Here is a 22947-nt window from a genome sequence, read left to right on the forward strand (position 1 = left end):
AGCCATTAGAAAGTAAATTACACAACAGGAAAGTTCTGATGACCCCGTCAGGGGCAGGGAAAATCTGGTTACTGTGTTATGTTGGGAAGCCACATCTGGGGCTGGTAACAAGGTGAGGCGGTACAGGAGAGGAAATGCACTGGGCAGGAGACAGGTGACCAGCTGTGAGGATGCATGGACAGTCACTTATAGGAAACTTCACCTCCTTTCCATTCTTCTCTCCAGTTTCCTATTTGATAATTTCTCCCCTCCTGATATCCCAGAGTTCTTCCCTCAAAATACAGACTGGTTCCACTTATCCGTGACAGGCTGTGCAGCAGACATGCAACTGCAAAACAAAATATGAGGGGCTGAAAGCTATCCTAGGCGGTGTTGCTCTTCCTTCAATCAGCTACCCAAATTGTTTTCTACACCTTGATGACATGGATTTCTACATGCTGGAAACTAAGCCAGAATCCACACTACACATGGCTTTTCCCTGACCCTGGCATCTCCAAACATCTTGTGAAACACAAACTTCATTTTCTGTGGGACAAGAGACTTACAGTGGGGATGCTCTATCACTTGCTGTGGATGTCAATCTTCGGGCAAGAATGTCTGTCTTATTTATGTAGGGAGGCGAAAGGAATTCCATTCCTTTTCTCCCTAACTCGTTACCTCTAAATAGTAGATAACTACTTGGTTTCTTTGAACCAGATAGTTACACTAAAAGTGCCTATTGTGAGAATTTTTCTTAAAAAAAATGAAGAAATAACACTGAAATTTATTACACTAGGTTCTATTATTAAGAACTTTAAATCTGCTTAAAATAATTTTCAAGCATTCAAATGCTAAAAGAAAACTTCTTCAAAAATATGGACAAGAAAATCAAAACCAAAGTTCACAAGTGATATAACAGGAAAAAAAATTATTGCAGAACTCTTAAAGGCCAGTGATTTTAAAAAAGAGAAAGAAAATAAAACCATGATACTGATTAAAAAAACTGGGTTGGGTAGCTAATTTTGAGAAAGTGACCAGATAAACCTTACACAAGCATACCATAGTTATCAAGTAGGCTGAAAGAGGGAAAGTTGGTCTGTTTCTGATCAAACTACCTTGCCTTTTGAGAAAAGCAAGTGAAAAGATAAATACACACAAGCTTGGATTTTAAAAAGAACTTGTATTTATTATATTTTGCAACTATGATCTTTTAAAACAGTGGCCTTAGGAAAATCTGCTTTGGCAAGCGACTGCAGAGGCTCCTGTGGAGAGGAAGTGAAAAGAATGGGCATATAAACATGGGCTGCTGGCACGTTCAAAGCGCAGGGGATAGTTCACAGAGCAAAATGTAGTCCTAAGTAAATGGGTTTCAGGCAATTTCAGTGTTAAGATAACATCATTAAGAGTAGAACAGATTGTGCTCAAACCCTGCTGTTTATAATTAACACGTTGCTTCCAAATACTCCAGGGTCCCTGGTAAATAGTCTTCTGCTCACATCCACCCAGACCAATCAGAATATTTTCATCAGATTCCATGCTGGGCCAGCACCTGTTTGGACAAATCCAATAGAGCCAAAGAACTCCTCTCCTTGGCCAGCTAAGTAGTTGGATGAACACAGCTTGGCTTAGTCATTGTCACAGTGTCCATATGGCTTTGAAGCTTGTTTTCACAAGAAATCATACAAGTATTTTATTATGTCAAAGTTCACCGTCCTAAAAACAAAAACAGATAATATGTTAGCATTCTCACCCCTAGATTGCTCAGCTTTGTATGATTCTGGAAAGCAAAACATGCAAAATAATTCATAACTAACGCTAAAAATCCTATAGTGCTATCAAATGCACCCTGATAGGACTGACATTAATTCTTTAAAATGTTATTAGGAACACAATTTTTTTAAGTTTTTTTTTTTTTTTTTTTGCCACGCACAAAGTTTGCCTTTCTAAAAAAAAGTAAACGAAGCTAGAGCTATTCAATATTCTGTACTTCAATTGTACTACAGAAAGTTTAGACTTCATTTGAAAGCTATTTGCTTTTTGTCTAATAACCAGAATAAAGTAATTAGAGATTCAAAAGTATTTAAATCTTCTTTGCTTCTGAACATTGTTTGTCTTCCGAGACACCTGTTTTGTCATTACATAATGCATAGCTCATCTGTCCTCATTTGTAGTTTTCATTCTTTTCAGTCTTTTAATGCTGGCTGACCTGTGTGTGTATTGTAACTAAATCTGTATGATCCAAGAATACGATACAACAAACAGACGATGTGAATGTATATTTTTGTACTCTGATGGCAGGCAGAATAAAATAGCAGAGAGAGAGACATATAATTATTCTCCTTTCACCAAACTCATTCTTCACTATAAATATTCAGACTTGGAGGTTTATTATTTGAATAAATGGTCAAAATAATTGGATATAATGATCTAGCAATAAGTATAAAATTAAAGCCTTAAGTATTCAATTCTACAAAAATAATCATCCATGTGAGAACAGCCTTTTAAAGATTCACTAATTGCATGCTCTTATTTATTAAACCATCATCAATTAATGTTTTTGTCTATCATTTTGCAATATACTTTCTAAAAAAGTTTCTAAGCAAATGACTGACATATCAAATATTTTTTAAAATGTGGAATGGGGAACTATAGATACTGCTTATGAAAACACATTTAAAAATAGCTAAAAAGAGATGCTATGACTATTGTGGTACCTAATGTTGGACTGAAGAATAACTTGCTTCATTGTAATAGTGCCTCTCTGAAGACTACTAAGCCTTTCCAAATGGTATAAAACTGCTAAAACAATACTGAAGAACTAAAAATAGTTTTAAAAAATCTTATGCATAAAGACGCAAAAAGTATGGTTATTAAATCATAAAGTTATTTTATACGTTTTTCTTCCATTCAACTCTAGAAACACCCAAATTTATGGGCACCAAAGTACTTCTGACACATGATTCTTTCTGTTTGTTTTTGAGATGGAGTCTTGCTCTGTCGCCCAGGCTGGAGTGCAATAGCATGATCTCGGCTCACTGCAACCTCCACCTCCCCGGTTCAAGCAATTCTCCTGCCTCAGCCTCTCAAGTAGCTGGAGCTACAGGCATGTGCCAACACGCCTGGCTAATTTTTGTAGTTTTAGTAGAGATGGAGTTTCACCATGTTGGCCAGGCTGGTCTTGAACTCCTGACCTGCTCAGGTCATCTGCCCGCCTTGGCCTCCCAAAGTGCTGGGATCACAGGCGTGAGCCACCGCGCCCAGCCAACACATGATTTTTTAAAAATCATGATACTGATTGAAAAGATCTTATTTAGAGGACCATAGAAAGGAAACAGATATAATAGACTACTTTTAACCACTGACAAAAAAGGAAAGTGGTATTTGTACATCTCTCCAGGCACATTTCTCCACAATGACTTTGGGTCTTAGGTTATAAACATAAAGTAATATGGTAAAATGGACTTAATGTTGTGTTGCCAATTTTTTTTTTTCTGGACTTAGGTGAAAACAAAATTTTTGAAGCAGGTAAGATTAAAACAACTTAAATTCCAATACTAGCAGAATCCATAAATTACAATGTTATTTGATGAAATATTATACAGCCATATAAAATGATCAGTATGAAGATATACCAGCAATATTAAGGGAGAAAGGGAGAAGAAAGAATTGCAAATAAGTTGTGACGGCTGCAGAGAAATGTTTGTCCATTTAATGGACTAGTATTAGAAGAGCACAAATTCATGAAAATATTGCGATGTCTGTAGGACTTCTCTATTTTTTGAGAAATCTGTTTGTGTTACTATAGCATTAGAATAGTTTGTACAATAAACAAATAACAGAACAGACTTAATAGAATGAATGGAGTGACTTAGAAACACTAAGCAACTTAAATGTTCATAAAACTTTCACTATATTCCCTTTCTGTACTTTGTCAGTGGTAAGCATTCATGCAAACTGAATCATAGAAGAGTTTTAGATTTAAAAAAAATCAATCAGGAATTGAATATAAGATCATTCCTTTAAGAAACATTTACTTCCCAAGATATATCACTATCTCTACCATTCCTCCACCCCCAATATAAATAGGTAACTTGCCAATTGATCTCACACATATTATTTTAAGACATGGCAGAATTTGTTAGAATAACCACAGGGGCAATATAAACAACTATGCCACACATCCGAAAGATAACTTTGTGCTTTAAAGTACTTGAAGACAAACAATCCTCTTTTTTTTTTTTTGAGACGGAGTCTCGCTCTGTCGCCCAGGCTGGAGTGCAGTGGTGCAATCTCGGCTCACTGCAAGCTCCGCCTCCCGGGTTCACGCCATTCTCCTGCCTCAGCCTCTCCGAGTAGCTGGGACTACAGGCGCCCACCACCACGCCTGGCTAATTTTTTGTATTTTTTAGTAGAGACGGGGTTTCATCGTGGTCTTGATCTCCTGACCTCGTGATCTGCCCGCCTCAGCCTCCCAAAGTGCTGGGATTACAAGCGTGAGCCACCGCGCCTGGCCAACAATCCTCTTTAAAGAAAGGTATAACTTACAAGAGAATTGTGTAATTTGCATGGATGTTCCCTGGCTTTCCATGGTCACAGATGCATATTAGAGTCATGTAAGTATAATTTTAAACTTTGGGTAACTTTCAATATACTATGGGAGATTCTCCCACAGAACATAAATGAATTATTTTCTAAAGTAACCAGCTGGAAAGAAATACAGTAAACACAAATAGTGTGGTGGCAATTTTCCTAGGAGTAATTCTTAAATCAGAATTTAGAATACGTTAATATAAGTTAATTGTATGGCATATATTTAAGGATTTAATTTTGCCTTTATCCTTTTATTTCATTTTGTTGATTCATTAAAATACTTTTTCTTTCTTTTAGGATACTATTTTGTTTCCTTTTACTTTTGTGGGCAGTTTGAGTTTGAGGTTTTAATTTTTTTTTCTGACAACTTGCAACCATACAACTTTAAGTTGTAACCTCTGTTTATCTTATAGTGTCTTCCTACTGACTTTGGAAGGAAAACAATTGAAAATGTGTAACTACCATTCACATTAAGAACAATCCAAGAACAATATTTAGTAAGCTTCTCAGTCATCTGTTGTCTGCCTTCTCCCATACTCTATCTCCAAATTCTATGTTCCCTTTCTAGAATCAGCTTCCTACAGCTTCTCTGTCCAAACCTTTCCACTGTAGTCTCTATATCCTCTGTCTCTTCAAGGAATGGTTATTTTCCCCTTCCAGGCTTAACTGAAACTAGGCTCCCCTCAAAGGACACAGTCTTTTCTTCAGCTCCTTCCAATGAATGTTTAACTCTCTACTGTACCCCTGGACAGTTCTGTCACTTGGGGCTGGTGTCCTGTGCAAAAAGCTCTGCTACTCTGAGATTAAGACCATTCTGCTCACCATCCCCATCCTCTTTGTTGCCATCCCTTAGTCACTGAGTAATTTAGCATACAGTTCAGTCTTCCTTTCCAACCCAAGACCTGCGTCAGCCTAGTGACTTCACTATATATTTCTCTTTCTTACCTCCAATAACCTTTTCCACTCTCATAATCACACTCAGAAATGCTCTACTTCTAAAGAAATAAATTCAGACATTCTACCTTATGATCCCCACTTTCTCCCTTTTTTGCTTTCTGGAACATGTTGGGACAATCAGTTCACAAATGCCTTCATTTTTTCCTGATCTACAAACATTAACTGAGTATCTGTGTGCTAGGCACTGAACTATTAGCCCCCGACTGGCTTTACTTCCTTCCTGCCCTTCCTAGCTTATACTCCATGATTCATCAGGTCAAGTGGTTACTTGCTGGAATCCATTGAACTTACCTGGCAAAACCCCAGTACGATGTGATTTCAATTATAATTCTTTGCTGTCCCAGTCTCTAGCACATGGATTTGTGCTGGAGAAGATCGTAAGTCTCACAGATTGGTGCCATTGTAAATTCAAGGTCAAAAACCTCAACACTCCCAACAAACTGCTTTCCTTTCAACAGTTTCTTCCACTCCCCATGGCAGCTATTTCAAATGTTCCAAATTTCTCTAAACTGCTATTTCTGCCCTTAGTCTCAATTTTGTCTCCTCCTTCTCAGAGAAAATAGAAGTCATCAGATGAGAACTCCTTCAGCTTTTTGCCACCAAACCTCCAAATTCAGCTCCATCAGAATCCATCATTTTCTCTTGTTATAACGCAGGAGGATTTCGCTCTCTCATCTAGGGCTCTTGCAACTCAAATTCTAAATCCCATGCTTATATAACATTTCAGTAATTGTGTGCTTTAAATTAATCCTTCTCCCTTTTGTATCATTAACTCTCCTTCTCTATCTGTTCTTTCCTATCAGCATTTAAATATGCTCAAATCTTTAAAAAATAAATAATAACCCTCTCTCAACCATACAACCCCTTTAGCAGTTATAATCCTCTCTCTTGGCCAGACACAGTGGCTGATGCCTGTAAACCTAGCACTTTGGGAGGCCGAGGTGGGTGGATCACCTGAGGTCAGGGGTTTGAGACAAGCCTGGCCAATATGGCAAAACCCCATCTCTACTAAACATACAAAAATTATCTGGGCGTTGTGGCACATGCCTGTAATCCCAGCTACTCGGGAGGCTGAGGCAGGAGAATCACTTGAACCTTGGAGGCAGAGGCTGCAGTGAGCTGAGATCATGCCACTGCACTGCAGCCTGGGTGACAGAGTGAGACTCTCTCTCAAAAAAAAAAAAAAAAAAAAAGAAAAAAGAAAAAACAATCCTTTTTCTCCTTTATAGCAAATAAATAAGTAAATAAATGAATCCTAGAACACAGGCTAATAAGAACAGGATATAGCTATGTTATACTTGTTGCTGTATCTCCCCAAAGCCTACCACAGTGTTTTGTTTATAATGGGCAACACAATAAATGTTAAATAAATGAATGAAAAACATTATCTCTCTTTGCTACATCTACTTTCTCATAAATACTACAATATGACTTCTACTTCATCATACCACTGAAAGTGTTCTGGATAAAGCTACAAATGACTGCTTTATCAGTAAATCAGAGAATTCTGCTTGATTTCTTGGTGACAACTGACTTTTGACCATTACTCCCTTCCCTTATAGTTTCCTAGTTTTCTTGTGTATACAGCTTTATATGAACTGTTATATGCACTTCAGCTTACATCATGAGTTATTTTCCCATGTTACTATCCTTCAAAAGTGTGATTTTCAATAACTGTATAAAAATACATGATGCTATTGATTGACTGCCATTTTAGACATTTAGGTTATATCCTGTGATCCCTATTATCTCATTTGTTCTCTGCCACAGGTGTCTGGAATGAGGCCAACCTTCCTTTTCTTTGGTAACTATCCTTGGGACTTCCTCTCCCATCAAGCCTTGATTTGGAATGAGACTGTCTCTGAGCTCCCTTCTTGCTGTCCCCAAAAACAAATTCATATGGTTCCCCTTCATCTGAATTTTTACTGCTCATCACTATAGGAAAACATGCAATATTTATTTAGCACATTCTAAGTTTAAAGCACTGTGCTAGGTTTGAGGATAAGGCAGTGATAGACATAAACACAGTCTGCTTTGAGCTTATGAGCTTGTATTCTAGAAAGAAAGATGAACTCTAATTACTCAATTATTTAAGTAAAACTTGTTACGTATAATGAAGAACAAAATGGGAACTTCCAAATTGTGTGTGTGTGTGTGTGTGGTATGGGGGGTGATGATGGTGGTTGTGCTATTTGTGAGAAGGTGTCTTTAAGGAGCAGACATTTAAACTGAAATCTAAAGGTTATGTAGCAGTTAGCTAGGTGAAGGAGAAAAGAAGCTGGAAAATGCTGTATATACAAGGATGGGAAGCAGAATGGTGAATATAAAAACTGGAAAGAAGTGGTTAAAGTTCAGATACCGAGGAAAGAAGGTGTATGTGCTAGATGGGGCTAGGCACAGGTAGGGGCCAGATCATTTGGGCCTTGTAAGTTATTTAAAAGATTCTGTTATTTATCCCAAGAGCTATGGGAAACTATTGAATATTTTTAAGGAGTAGGATGACATTAAATTTTTATAAAATCATTCTGGCTACAGCATGGATAATAAATTATAAGAGGATAAGAGTAGACAGAAGATCAATTAGACTGTTAGAGAAGAGATGATGGTGGCTTGATCTAGAGTGGTAAAAGTATCATGATAACAAGTAAATTAAATTGAGACAAATAAGAGGGGCTTTGTAAGCTTAATAGGACTAATGGTGGAATATTAGGAGTGGGGGAGAGAGAGATGCCAAGAAGGACTCTCAAATTTCAGGCCTGGGCAACACAGCAGACTGCAGTGCTTATTACGGAAATAAGAAACATTGGAGGAAAGCCAGATATTTCACTTTTTGTTGGTGGGTTGAAGCAGAGGTTAGAATTCCTAAGTTCAGTTTTGGAAATGTATTAATATAGCTGGGAAATAGCAATAAAGGTCAAGAATATTATAAAAAATAGGTCTGGTCTTTAAAAATAGGGGCATTATTAATACACAGATGATTGTTGAAGTCACAGGTGTGGCTCAAGTTGCCTAGGGAAAAAAATGTAATAAGAGAAAAGAGCCTAGGGCCAAGCCTAAAGGAACAGGTATATTTAAAGGTCAGGTGGTAAAGATAGCCTCTGTTAGTAAAAACAACCAAAGAATAAAGAGGAAAACCAGAATACTATGGAATCACGTCTAAGAGAAGAGAGTTTTAAGAAAGACAGAGTAGCCAACAGTGTTAGGTGCCACTGAAAGGACAAACAGCCAAGACTAACAAAGGTTCTGGGAAAGTGGAGGAGATGGAATTCAGAGCATAGGTAGAAGAATCCACCTTAGGAAGAGGAACCCCATCCTGCTGAAAAAGGAAAGAAAGAGAAGATGGACAATAACACAGGTAGCTCAATTCTCAATTGATGCTTTCAACCTTGTTCTGTGAAACAGAGTGAAGACTGAACAGAATGAACCCAGGCATTAGAATTTGTGGTTTAAACAGAGTCAAGAATTTAGGTGGAGGCTGGGCGCGGTGGCTCACGCCTGTAATCTCAGCACTTTGAGAGGCCGATGCAGGCAGATCAACTTGAGGTCAGCAGCTCAAGACCAGCATGGCCAACATGGTGAAACTCTGTCTCTGCTAAAAATTAGCCAGGTGTGGTGGTGTGTGCCTGTGATCCCAGCCACATGGGAGGCTGAAGCAGGAGAATCGCTTGAACCCAGGAGGCAGAGGTTGCAGTGAGCCAAGATCACACCACTGTACTCCAGCCTGGGTGACAGAGCAAGACATTCCATCTCAAAAAAAAAAAAAAAAAAAAAAAAAATTTAGGTAGAAAAGAAGTCTGGATACCAAGTGCCCTATTATCTCAATACATGAGGTGGAATGGCTGAAGAGACAAAAATCAGTCTTAAGGAGAATACGGAAATAGAGCCAGATTGCATGAGTCTCAAGGAAGTCCACATTTTTATAAGAAGTTGGGGGCAGTAACAGTCTGCAAGTGGCAACAAGAAGGATGGCACCAAAATGACCTCCAACCCTGAGGGATTAGGGTTTGAGAAAATACATAGCTACAACTAGAGATAAGTCCAGGGGAAGCAGCATCCCAAAGAAGGAACCAGGTTTTAGCTAAGGCAATGAGGAAGACTATTAGGAGAAGAGTAAGGCACATGGGAGGGAGGGAAAGAATGAAAGGTAAAGGCAGCAGAAAAGAAGTACAAAACACGGGGATGAGAGAATGGAAGAGGGCAGGTGTGGGGAGGAGCGGGTGCTTATTCTATGGATATTGCCCATGGGAAGTAGGGAACAGTAAAGAAAACAAAAGAAAGTTACAGAGTCCCCAAGTTCTATGTCAAGATTCCAGGTCTAAAGTTCTTGCTTCCTTCTGAGGTGGTAAATGAAAGTGCATGTCTCTGGATGTGTTTAACTTCCATCACTGTGATGCTCTGCACTAAGTAACGTCAAATTAAGTCGGATTCAATGGAAATTCACTATATTAGGAACCCACAAACTTCTGTTTTGCACATGATTATGTTGGGGCACAACCTAACACATTCAGAGTAATAAAATCCCTGAAATGAATAGGCTTCACTTCAAATTTATGCCTTGGATAGAGGCTCTTAGATACAGAAGTTCCAATATAATTGTTTTTTAAAAGGAAGTAATTGCTTTGTGATCATACTTAACACACTGAAAAATAAGTTTCTGCTCAATTTTCTCTGTGTAAAAGTTTGCCTGGTTTTATTAAAATGAAACATTAAAACCCTTGAATTCATGTTTTACAGCCTATATGCCACAAAAATGTGGTAAATACCTGCATCATATTATCATAGAACTTAAAAACATTTATTATAGAGATGGGGGTCTCACTGCATTGCCCAGGCTCATCTTGAATTTCTGGCCTCAAGCAATCCTCCCACCTCAGTCTCCCAAACTGTTGGGATTACAGGTGTGAGCTACTGCACCTGGCCATTCATTCATTAATTTATTATTTATTTATTTTTCAGAGCATTTTTAATTCAGAAGAGACTTCAGGGAGAAGCTGCCAACCTATGGACTTCAGAACCTTAAGAAGCTGTAAAATTAATCATTAGAGGAGATTTGCAAATCTATACTGATATCAAGCACTGTTTTAGGCTGAATAAAATAATGTCTCATGCCTAAATACTGTTAATTTTGCAATATATGTAAATACTTTAATGACTAATTTTTCAAGGGTGCTAAAATGGAATGAATCTTCATATTGAAAAAGATTAGAACACACTGTCTATGGATTGCCCTGTTCACCCTGCCAGTCTACACACTCATCACCTCTTCCATTACAGTCCTGACAGATTGTTATCCACTGCAACCGTATGATGAAGTCACTTATTCATATAAATGGTCTGAACATTTTCCATAACACTAAGTACACCTCTTTGTAAGGAAACTTGTATTTTTAGACAGCTTTCATTTTGACAAATGTACTTTCTTCCCCAGAACTTCTAACACTCTAGAATTACTCAGAATTAGCGTCGTTCATTTTGCACATGACAGCCCCTGAAATACTTAAGACAGTTCACATGTCCTTCCTAAGGCTTTTCTCTCACACTCTGTCCTTCAGTCAGGGATGTGACACAATTCCTCATTCTACCACTCTCCTCGTGCCCCTTCAGCATGTATCCATTTGTCTCTCTGAAAACTCTAAACACAGCACAGCACACTAGATTTGATCTAGCTGTGACAACACAGTAGAATGATTATGTCCCCTGACCTAGACACTATATTTCTATCAGTGTTACCTAAGTCAGGATTTTTAAAGCCTTGTAGTCAGCTAAAAAATTTAGGACTTAAGCCAGCTCTCTCCCATCTTATTTCAATACAAGAGAGTTTTCTGTAGCCAACTGTCATTAAATTTTACCTTGCTACTATGGTATCATTTATTCCAGCGTATTAAAGTCTTTCAGAATCTTGATTTTTGTCCTCTAACATATTAGCTATTTCTCCCAATTTTACGTCATTTGTAAATTTGAGAAGGTTCATTCTATAGTACAGCTTATTCACTCTTGGCACGTAAATAGATGATTTTTTCATGTTTAAACATCATGACTAATGACACCACATTAGGAAAACACTAATTTTTATATTTAGTATATCATTTACATAATTCAAGACATTTTACCTTGCAATAGCTCTGATGAAGTCTAGAGACACTGTGCATTTGTATTTTGGTCCATCAAGCTGATCATCATGGCCAACCAGGGTTAACAGCTGAAGGGTCACTAGAGAGGTAATCTAAAAGAGAACATTTTTATAAGAAACTGTTTTAATAACATTATGTAATACTTTTGTTTCTGAAACATCTTATAGTCTGATAAAGATACATAACTGTCTGCAAAGAAAATGACTACGTTGCAATCTGTAAACACAAATTTGTACGTATGTTTTCTAGTCTGACAACTAGGACTAGCTGTCAGAGTCCTAGTTTTTCTTTTTTTTTTTTTAAGAGATATGGTCTTGCTCTGTTACCCAGGCTACAGTGCCATGGCTTGATCACAGTTCATTGGAGTTTCAAATTCCTGGGCTCAAGTGGTCCTCTCAACTCAGTCTTCCCAAGTGGCTGGGACTACAGGTACATTTTTTAAATGTGCCTATAAAAAAACACAATTTTTTATTGTTTTGTAGAGATAGGGTCTCACTGTGTTGTCCAGGCTGGTCCTGAACTCCTGGCTTTGTGATTCTCCCACCTTGGCCTCCCGAAGGGTGGGTGATACAGGAAGCGGGGCAGGGAAGTGCTGGGCAGAGAAGGGAGTGGTCCCTGACTAGTGCTCCACCGCCAAGTCTGTGCCCACAGACCTAGGTAAGGGCTGGCATTTCAGTTTTTATGCCTACTTGTTACATTTTCCAAGACCACCGTGGCCGCCACGCCCCCATCCTGTGCCTATAAAAACCCCAAGACCCTAGCCGGTAGAGATACAAGCAGCTGGACATTAAGAGGAATACACCAGCGGAAGAACACACAAGCGGCTGGACATCAAGAGGAACATGCCGGCAGACACCAGCAGATGCCAGCAGGCCATCTATGGTGGGACAACATGGAGTTTGGCCAAGAGTGGCTAGACTTCAGGGGAAAACCACCTTCCCACTCCATCCCCCTTCGGGCTCTCCATCCATCTGCTGAGAGCTACTTCCACTATTCAATAAAACCTTGCACTCATTCTCCAAGCCCACATTTGATCTGATTTTTCAGTACAGCAAGGCAAGAACTCAGGATACAGAAAGCCCTCTCTCCTTCCGATAAGGCAGAGGGGTCTAACTGAGCTAACACAAGCCACGTACAGATGGCAAAACTAGAAGAGCACACTGTAACACACGCCCACTGGGGCTTCAGGAGCTGTAAGCATTCATCCCTAGATGTTGCCGTGGAGTTGGAGCCCCACAACCTGCCCGTCTGCATGCTCCCATTAGAGGTTTGAGCAGCGGGACACTGAAGAAGTGAACCACTACCCCTGTAAGGGGGACAAGGGAACTTTTCCTGTTTCACTGGGATTACTGGTGTGAGTCACTGCACTCAGCCCAACCAAGAGTCCTAGTTTAACAACAGATTCAAACAATCAGCCCTTAAGAATTCCACTAGAGACAGCTTTGTTTCATCAGTGACTCAGCCACATGACCGCTAAACCTTTAAAAGCTGCAAATAAAGCACATTCCTTCTCTAAAAATTTTACAGAACTTCTATCTAAATAACTCATAAAACAAAATCTATACTCCTTTGGGTATAAAACAATTATAATATGGATTTAGGCCTTTTTAAGAGTTGGGTAGCTGGTTAGATGAGAGATAAGAAATACATCCTTCAGACCTGGGCTTAGTCTTGGTTTAAAACTTTCTTTCTTTCTTTTCTTTTCTTTCTTTCTTTTTTTTTTTTTTCTGAGGCAGGGTCTCACTTCACTATCCACGTTGGATTGCAGTGGCGCAATCAGGGCTCAATGCAGCCTCAACCTCCCCAGACTCAGACTCAGGTGATCCTCCCACAGCAGCCTCTTGAGTAGCTGGTACTATAGGCACATGCCACCACACCCAGCTAATTTTTTGTATTTTTTGTAGACATGGGGTTTTGCCATGTTGCCCAGGCTGCTCTTGAGCTCCTGGGCTCAAGTAATGCACCTGCCTCGCCTCCCAAAGTGTTGGGATTACAGGTGTGAGCCACCGCACCCAACCACTGCTTTAAAACTTATTGCTGATCATGTACTCAGGAAGACACCAGAAGGATTATTAGTGAAAGCAAAAGTGTATTTTGATAGGTCAAAATCAAAGTACAAAATCACTTAACATTCATAAGGCCAACTAAAATATTAAGTTATCTGAAATCTAAGAAAGGAAGCTGATCCAAGAGCTGAAATTCTTTGAGCACCCATTGTCTTCTCTAATTTTTTATTTTTGTCTCCCATAAGCCAGCAGGAAAAAGAGTCAGCAACGGCAGTAAGATAAAATTTGGAGACTTAGTTACCTGTAACTTCTCAGTGGCAATATGAATAAGAGTTTTAAGTTAAACTATCTGTAATACCTAATCATATGTCTTAGGAACTAAAATGCTCACTTAATTTGGGACTAACACTTTACAGATGCTAAGTAAACATCCTATGAATAATAAAAACACTGACAGCAGTAGTAATTTGTTTGGTATTAAGTACTCTACACACATTATCTCATGTTATTCCTCATTACCCTCATGTCCACAAGGTGGACATTATTATACTATTTTTTATAGATGAGCCTTAGAGATCTTAAGTAACTTTCTCCATATTCCAGATCTACTGGCTTAGCAAGAGTTCAAGAAACCATGATCATCTTACTATATTACATTTCCCATTACCATTTTAAAGGGAAAATTGTCATGCAGTATTCAGTCTATTACTTTACTAACAAATTAAAGGGTGAATAGATAATAAATATCTCATATAGAGTATCTTATGTACAGAAAATCCTATATCCAGTAAATATGAAATATTACTTCAACTGGAAAAGCAATTTATATTAATACATCAAAATACAAAGCTTTGTATTCAAAAGGCTAAGACTTTAATTTCTAATTCAGTATCAATAATTAGGTTACACCTTGAAATATCTTTTATAAATACTCTGTGTGTGTGTTGAAAAGAATATGTATTTTGCAACTGTTATGTTCTTTGTTACATGTCTACTGCTTTGTTACATATATGTCTATTACACAAGACACATATGTAACAAAGACATTATTTGTATTGTTAAATCTTATATACACCATTTTTAAAATCTGCCTGATCAAAACTGAGAGAGGTATTAAAATTCTTTCCTTATCATAGAATCTTTCTGCTTTGTAGTTTTTAAGCTATGTTACTAGGTAACGTACATACAGATTTTAAATTATGTTTTGTTGACAAACCTTTTAAATTATAATAACCCTTTTATTCTTCAGTAATGTCTTAGCTTATGATGTATTTTTTTCTAATCTTAACATAGCTATATTAGCATTCCTTTATGTGCTCTGCCTTTTTCTTATTTACTTTTCATGATTCTACTTTCAAGGTTCATGTTTTCTCAATTTAAAACAGTTCTCATGTAAATAACATATAGTGGGATTTTGTTTTTATAGTCAGACAACTTTTACCTTTCATTCGGACCATAGACTCCATTTGTTTTTAATATATCTAATGATTTTCTAAAATTTTTCTTTCTACTGTTACATTGACCTATTTGTCCCTTTCCTTTTTCTCATTCCTTTCTTACCTTTTGTTGTAAATATATTTTCTTATCTTTTTACTTTTACTACCTTGTAAGTAGTTCTATAGTCCTTTTAATTCGAATGTCCATTTTGATTTCTTTTTCGGCTCTCCTGCTATTTTGGAAGTCCTCCTTTATTTGCAACTTACAGAGTTTTTCCAGTTTTTTGTTTTGTTTTTGGGGGATCACAGAATGTGATCTGCATACTAGCAATCCTCTGAAATTTGTTGAGGCAGCTAGGTTCTCTGGGAGGAAAGAAGGGTGCACGAGAACCTGGGTGTCACTGTGACATGGTGGCCACCCTGCCTGTTCTGCCCACCAGGCCCCTTCTTGCTTTATTCCAAGAATGTCTCCAGCTGATGACAACAGAGCACAAAGCATGCCCACCATGTGGGATGACTTACCCCAGGCAAATGAGGTAGGGCATAACAAGAGTTTTTTCTCTTACTTATTAAGGTATCTACATAATATCCTACATTTTGCCTTTCAGCCTGCAAAGTCTAAAATATTTACTATGTATCCCTTTACTGAAAAGGTTTGCCGACCTCTGCATTAGAAGATTGCCAGATTCAAATTGTTAATTTAACCAACATTAAAACTAAGATGTTTAGTAACTTGCTCAAAGTGGTAATGCCTGGATGATTCCAGAAACTCACTTGACTAGGACTTAAATCTCCTAACTCCAACTCCAAAACTTTTAAAAAGCATGCATAAGCTGTGATCACAGCTAAGAGAGTGCACATCTAACAGATGTATTATACTCTTGCCTGAAAAGAGTGTGTGTTAAAAGAATTAGGATGAACTGCAAAATAGTCATAAAGGGAGCATTCAACAGAATAAACCCAGCAGTATGCCTCTAGCACTAAGATACAGGACTGTTTGCCCATTAACTTAGAAATCTGGTATATGCTACAAGTTGGTATCCACCGTAGAGGTGGAGCTGTCTGGCTGTCACTTAAGGTATTAGGATCATCCAGTTATCTCATTCCCACTCTCACCACTGGGCCCATTCAGATTCCATACTTAATCTTCTGATTTCGGAAGACAGAGAACACAGTTTAAAAGAAAAAAACATTTAAAGTTAGTAAGATCTATCTTATGCCATTTGCTAGCAGTAGACTTCAGACTAGTCAGTTAAACAATGTGGACGTCAATTTTCAAAACTAAAAATCATCGTAATAATCTTTCAGTCACACAGGGATGTTCTAAATATTTATAACTATAAATGAGCACCAAAAAACTGTTAGAACTAATAAATGCTTTCAGTAAAGTTGCAGAATACAAAAATCAACAAATGTGTCTATACACTTACAATGAACTATCAAAAAAGGAAATTTAAAAAAATCTCATTTACAACAGCATCAAAAAGAATAAAACATGTAAGAATAAACTTAATTAAGAAGGTGAATTATTTATATACTAACAACTATAAAACATTGATGAAAGAAATTCAAGAAGACACAAATAAGTGAAAAGATACCTGTGTTCAAGGACTGGAAGAATTACTATTATTAAAATGTCCATACTACCCAATGCAATCTACAGATTCAATGCAATCCCCATCAAAATTCCAATGGCATTTTTCACAGCTGGAGGTATCACAATTCCTGATTTCAAAGTATATTTTTAGTACAAAACTATAGTAATCAAAACAGTATGGTAATGGCATAAAAACAGACACAAAGATCCACAGAACAGAACAAAGTCCAGATAAAACCACACATATAAGGTCAACTAATCTATGACAAAGGTACCAAAAATACACAATGGGAAAAGGATAGTCTCTTCAATAAACGGAACTGGAAATATTGGATATCCACGTGCACAAAAAATAAAACTGAACTCTTATCTTACACCATACACAAAAATTAATTCAAATGGACTAACGACTTAAATGTAAGACATGAAACAATAAAATTCCTAACAGTAAACATAGGGAAAAAAACTCCCTGATATTAGTTTTGGCAACGATTTTTTTGGATAGGCTGCCAAAAGCACAGGAAACAAAAGCAAAAATAAACAAATGCGACTACATCAAACTCAACAGCTTCTTCACAGCAAAGGAAACAACCAATAAAATGACAAGGCAATCTACAGAATGGGAGAAAAAAAATCAGGTAAATCAAATGGCATAAACAAGATAATAGAAACAAAATTATATTAGCAATTGTATTAAAAGTAAACAAAATGCTTCAAATAAAATAAAAAGACTGAAAAATAATCAAACTGCATTTTGTTTAAAAGAGATACATATAAAATGGAAGCAGATGTGAAAGTTAAAGATCAAGGACAAAATTGAGATATGTCACACAAATTCTAATAAAAAGAACAATGATGAAAATATGTTAAACATCAGACAAAACAGACATGAAATGAGGTTTAAAGAAAGGTTCACTTAATAATGATAAAATGCAGGCCCTGAGCTCATATCTCTTACAAGATTAATTGTTTGAGACGTTTACTATGAAGAGAAGAGACAGAGAACAGGATGGACAGCCAAGGGATCCAGGAGTCTTCAGGGGAGAGTAAGTATTGCTAAAACCCAACACAAGACAAATTCAATAGCCTTCCCAGTTTGGAAACAGGTAGAAATCTATAATGACAGTAGGCCTGAAATTTTAATGAATGGGAAGATACGTAGTAAAGAGTGAACACAATCTTCTATTGCTAAGTATGTTAACTTCAACCCTTTCTATTTTTCTGTAAGGGATTCGTTTGCTAAAATAGGTTAGTAATAGCTATTTGAATAATCATGCATTGAACTCTATTATTAAAGGCAGTTCTCCTTAGTACTTTTTTTTTAAATATAGAAGAAAACATTAATTTGCCACTGACATTTCCTTATAATATTTCTCATAACTGATACTTTCCTATTAATTCAAACACATATTTAGATTCTTTAAACGAAATTGTATGCTAAATTACTTTTTCCACAATTTTTTCGTAGAAAAACACAAAATCTGTCTTTAATATAGTTAAGTTAGGGTCTCAAGAATATTTTCAGATGCCTTACAGTTTTTTACTTTTAGCATGTTAGTTACAACAAATGTCCAAAGGTAGGAAGTTGGAACAAACAGGCCCTTGAAGTCACTTTCAGTTCACCAGGATTCCCTGGCTAAATTAATCATGTAAATTGTGCAAAGGATATAATATCCCTTCAGCTGAAGATGTAGCAGCTAAAAGGCACTTCCAAAATATTAATAAGATGACTGATAAATTTTTTTAGGGGTAGGGCTGATTTAGGAAAAGCTAATATTCAGAAGAATATCTATTACATAAAGCAGCCAACAGGCCAGGCGCAGTGGCTCACACCTGTAATCCCAGCACTTTGGGAGGCAGAGACAGGTGGATCATTTGAGGCCAGGAGTTTCAGATCAGCCTGGCCAACATGGTGAAACCCCGTCTCTACTAAAAATACAAAAGTTAGCCGGGCATGGTGGCACATGCCTGTAATCCCAGCTACTTGGGAGGTTGAGGCATGAGAATTGCTTAAACCTAGGGGGTGGAGGTTGCAGTGAGCTGAGATCGCACCACTGCCTGGGTGGCAGAGCAAGACTCTGTCTCAAAAATAAAAATAAAAATAAAGGAATGAACAAATGTACCAAATATTTAAAGGTACTTTCCCAGTTTATTAAAATTTTGCTAGAGTAAAATTGAAAACAAAATCAAGCACAAAGATTAATTAGTGGAGTCAACATTTTGAAACTCAAACGTATTAGTTTATTAACTTACTAAATGAAAACTTCTGGAAAAATACATATAAAACTTTAAAAATTATTTCCATACATGCATAAATAGCAGAATATCCACCTTCCTATTATCCAATCCTTAAATTAGCTAATTTTTATTTCCAACTACATATCCATGAAACTCTTGAGGACTTACTCTAGGTACTGTGCATTTAAAAATGAGGCTGGGCACGGTGGCTCACACCTGTAATCCCAGCACATTGGGAGGCCAGGGCAGGCAGATTACCTGAGGTCAAAAGTTTGAGACCAGCCTGGCCAACAGGGCAAAACCTCGACTTTACTAAAAACACAAAAAACTAGCTGGTCGTGGTGGCATGTGCCTGTAATCCCAGCTATTCTGGAGGTTGAGGCAGGAGAATTGCTTGAACTTGGGAGGTGGAGATTGCAGTGAGCCGAGATCGTGCCACTGTACTCCACCCTGGGCAACAGAACGAGACTCCGTCTCATAAATAAATAAATAATGAATAGGATCACAAAAAATACTTATATACTTCCTTGCTCCACTTTAAATGTTCATGACAATATGAACTCAGATCTCCAGGCTAGTATTAGTACCTACATAGTCTGATATGGTCAGTGTGGATCTGACAAAAAGTCTCTAGACAGTGAGTACTCAGATTCATCATGGTGTCTCAGTTTCACATGTATGCATGTATATGCATAAATAAGGGAGAGGTGGGGCAGAGCCTTTCCCATCTAACTGCCTGAGACCTTTACCATAAAGGAAAAAGACACAGAACAGGATGGGCAACCAAGGGATACAGGGGTCTTTGGGGGAGAGTAAATATTGCTGAAAGCCAAGATAAGACAAATAGCCTTCTTAGTTTGGAAACTTGTAGAAATCCATAATGAGAGTAGGCCTGAAATTTTAATGAATGGGAAGATATGCAGAAAAGAGTGAACATAGTCTTCTATGGCTAAGTATACTAACTTTGACCCTTTTTATTCAGTGACACATCTGTGACTTAGAGAAAAGAGATACACAACAGTCATTCCTGTTGTTAGATCCCCAAATGCAGGGAGTGATTTACACAAAGTCTGTAGTTCCATCATGGAATAATAAATTGAAATATTTTGCAGTAAATAAATTAATGACTTAGAAGGATTTAATCTCTGTTGAATAAAAAGCTCTCTAAATAATAATGGTAAAACATTCTGTATTCTTTTTTTAGCACTAATTTACAGAAGGCTTCTCCTTCAATTGAGCTTTGAATTACCATGGAACACATTTCAGGAACAAACACTAACAAAGAGCCTAGACAGAGGGTTAGAAAAAAAGATAAATACAGAAGAACTTCCCACCCAGACAGGATGCATAGATTCATATTTGTTATTCTTCCCTGATAAGTACAACTATAAATCCTGGAAATAATATAAGCGGTGCCCAAGAGGACTCTGAAAGGTAGAAAGAGGTAGGGGGGCTGCTTAGGGACCCTAGGGCTACAGAAACAATATAGAGGGTGCGAGTCTTAGAATTCCCCACCCAAGAGCAAAAGGTGAACCAAGCCCAGCACTTCCCAATCCACAACTGAGTGACAAAAGGTTACCCAGGTAGGCTCATTCCTCCCCTGGATTAAAGAAGAATCCTGACAAAAGAACTGACAATTCTATAGCTAGCAAAACTATCCTTCATGAATAAAGTGGAAATAAAGACATACTTAAACGAGGTAAAACTAAAGAATTTGTCATTAGCAGATGACCTTCAAAGAAGAGCAAAAGGAAGTTCTTCAAACAAAAGGAAATAATAAAAGTGAAAGAACGAACAGTGGAAAGAGCAGATTTGTGGATAAATACAAGAGAATATATCCTCATGAGTTTTCTAAATCACATTTGATTAAACATTTTAACACCTTCTGATACTCAAGACAGTATCTGAAAAGGTGGGAAGGTAAAAGGAATGGCAGTATGGTTTCCATACTTCACTTGAAGTGGTAAAACACATACGCCTTATAAAACAAAGCAGGCAATTACCGTATTACCCTGCAATTGCACTTACGCATTTATCCCAGAGAACTGCATGTTCACATAAAAACCAGTACATGAATGTTCCTAACAGCTTTAATTGTAGTAGCCAAAAAACGGGAAAGAACCCAGATGTCCTTCAAAAGGTGAATGGTTAAACAAACTGTGGTACATCTATACCATAGAATACTCCTCAGTAATTAAAAGGAATGAACTATTAATACATGCAAAAATTCGGATGAATCTGAGGAATTATCCTGACTCAAAAAAGTTAATTCCCAAGTGTTATGTACTATATGATTATGCTTAAACAAATTCTTGAAATCACAAAATTCTAGAGGTAGCAATTAGCAGTTCACAGGAACTGGGGAAGGGGAGGGAGAGAGGAAAGTATGGTCATCAATGAGTAACACGGAGAATCCTTGTGATAATGGAACCGGTCTTGACTATGGTGGTGAATTAACAAAACTATGCACAGGATAAAATTTCATATAACCAAATATATATAGACATACACAAAAGAATACAAATGGAAGTAGGGAAATCTGAATGAGATCAGTAGATTGCATTAATGTCAATTTCCTGGTTGTGATATTTCACTATAGCTTTGCCAGATGTTACTATTGTGGGGAACCAGTAATGGACATACAGGAAGAGAGAGTACACATTATGTTTTACAACTGTGTGTGAATCTACAATTACCTCAAAAAAGCTTAATTAAAAAAATAAAACACTGATAACGTACTCAAAATATAGAGGGCTTTGAGAAATACCTTGTAAACTGTCAGAATAAATTTTATCTCAAATGTTTTAAGTAGATACGAAGCTAAAAAAAATCTACTTGTAAAAATAAAAACACTTCTTAACCCTTATTTGTAAAAATTTTTATATCTTTCCTACTTAAAGGCAGATGATTAGTTATGACTTGGGGCTCAGTCTCAAGGAGGATTTCTAGCTACTGGTTTCATGCTGTGAGTCCATAAAGGTCCTTACAAAGTTGCCACAAACCTGTGACTAGTAAAACTTATTACTTCCTCTACAGCAAAGGAAGATTATAGCAAAAGTATTACTATGTAAATCCCAACCTGAGTGTTCTATTTTTCCAAATTCTTACTTTATATATATTTTTAATGATAAAAGTTCTATTTTTATTTGTTTGTTTTGGGGCTATAAAAGCCAACTGCACTTCAAATTTATTAAAAATAAATTTTTCAACATAAAAATAATTGCACAGTAAAATTCTGAGCTTGCCCATCAGCACTTGAAACTTCGGAGATCAATATCTCACATAATAGATGAGGAAAGAGACATCATAAAAGCACAATTGGCATTATCAGTCCCTAGTCAGTCACCTACACAAATGAATGTTTCCAAATATTTAATCCAAAAGTCCCAATGAAAAATAATACAACACATATGTCGTGCTGAAGGTTTACTAGAAAACATTTTAGAGTTGTAACAACAAATTTTAAACTAAGTGCTTCTTTTAAGAATAATTAACATATTAAAAACATTTAGCCAAAATAATACTTCACATTGGGTGTTGATGATTAGAAAATGGTTTGCCAAGACTACTGCTACTGTGAATAAAGAACACCAGTATGAGTCTATGTGCTTTTATCTTTTCTTCTGCTGTTTTTCAAAATTCCTGAGAATGACACATATGTATTTTGGCATTTACTCCTTCCTTCAGGTTCTAGCAGAGGATATGGACAAAACTTGAGGGGCAGGGGTCAGGGAAAGATAGCTATAGGAACTAATACTATAAATGACCATGGTAATTAGTGGCATATGGACTGGAATTTATTACTGTGTCCAGGCTCTAAGGCAGACATTGTGCATCCTCAATTCTCACAAAAACCCTCCCATGATTACTATAAATAAATCCCTCTTTTCCAGACGAGGACACCACCTCAGAGAGGTGAGTAAATTGCTCAAGGTCATGAAGCTAACAGTGGTTAAGAACAGCACTGGGTTTGAATACTATCTGAATCCAAAGCCCATATTCCTTATACTACC

The 22947-nt window shown here is 37.2% G+C and overlaps 1 protein-coding gene across 1 annotated transcript in view; it reads right to left on the reverse strand.

The window, feature by feature from the left end:
- Positions 1 to 1139: 1139 nt before the first annotated feature.
- Positions 1140 to 22947, reverse strand: part of ORC5 (origin recognition complex subunit 5) — an 81244-nt gene continuing 59436 nt past the window's right edge. Inside the window, exons 13-14 of the mRNA XM_032761305.2 lie at positions 11637 to 11749; positions 1140 to 1692 (exon numbers count right to left, since the gene is read on the reverse strand). Of these exons, the coding sequence (XP_032617196.1) occupies positions 1647 to 1692; positions 11637 to 11749 (159 nt within the window). The 3' untranslated portion in view covers positions 1140 to 1646. The remainder of the gene's footprint in view (positions 1693 to 11636; positions 11750 to 22947) is intronic.

Source organism: Hylobates moloch, unplaced genomic scaffold, assembly GCF_009828535.3.
Source record: "Hylobates moloch isolate HMO894 unplaced genomic scaffold, HMol_V3 SCAFFOLD_1, whole genome shotgun sequence".
Lineage (NCBI taxonomy): Eukaryota > Metazoa > Chordata > Mammalia > Primates > Hylobatidae > Hylobates > Hylobates moloch.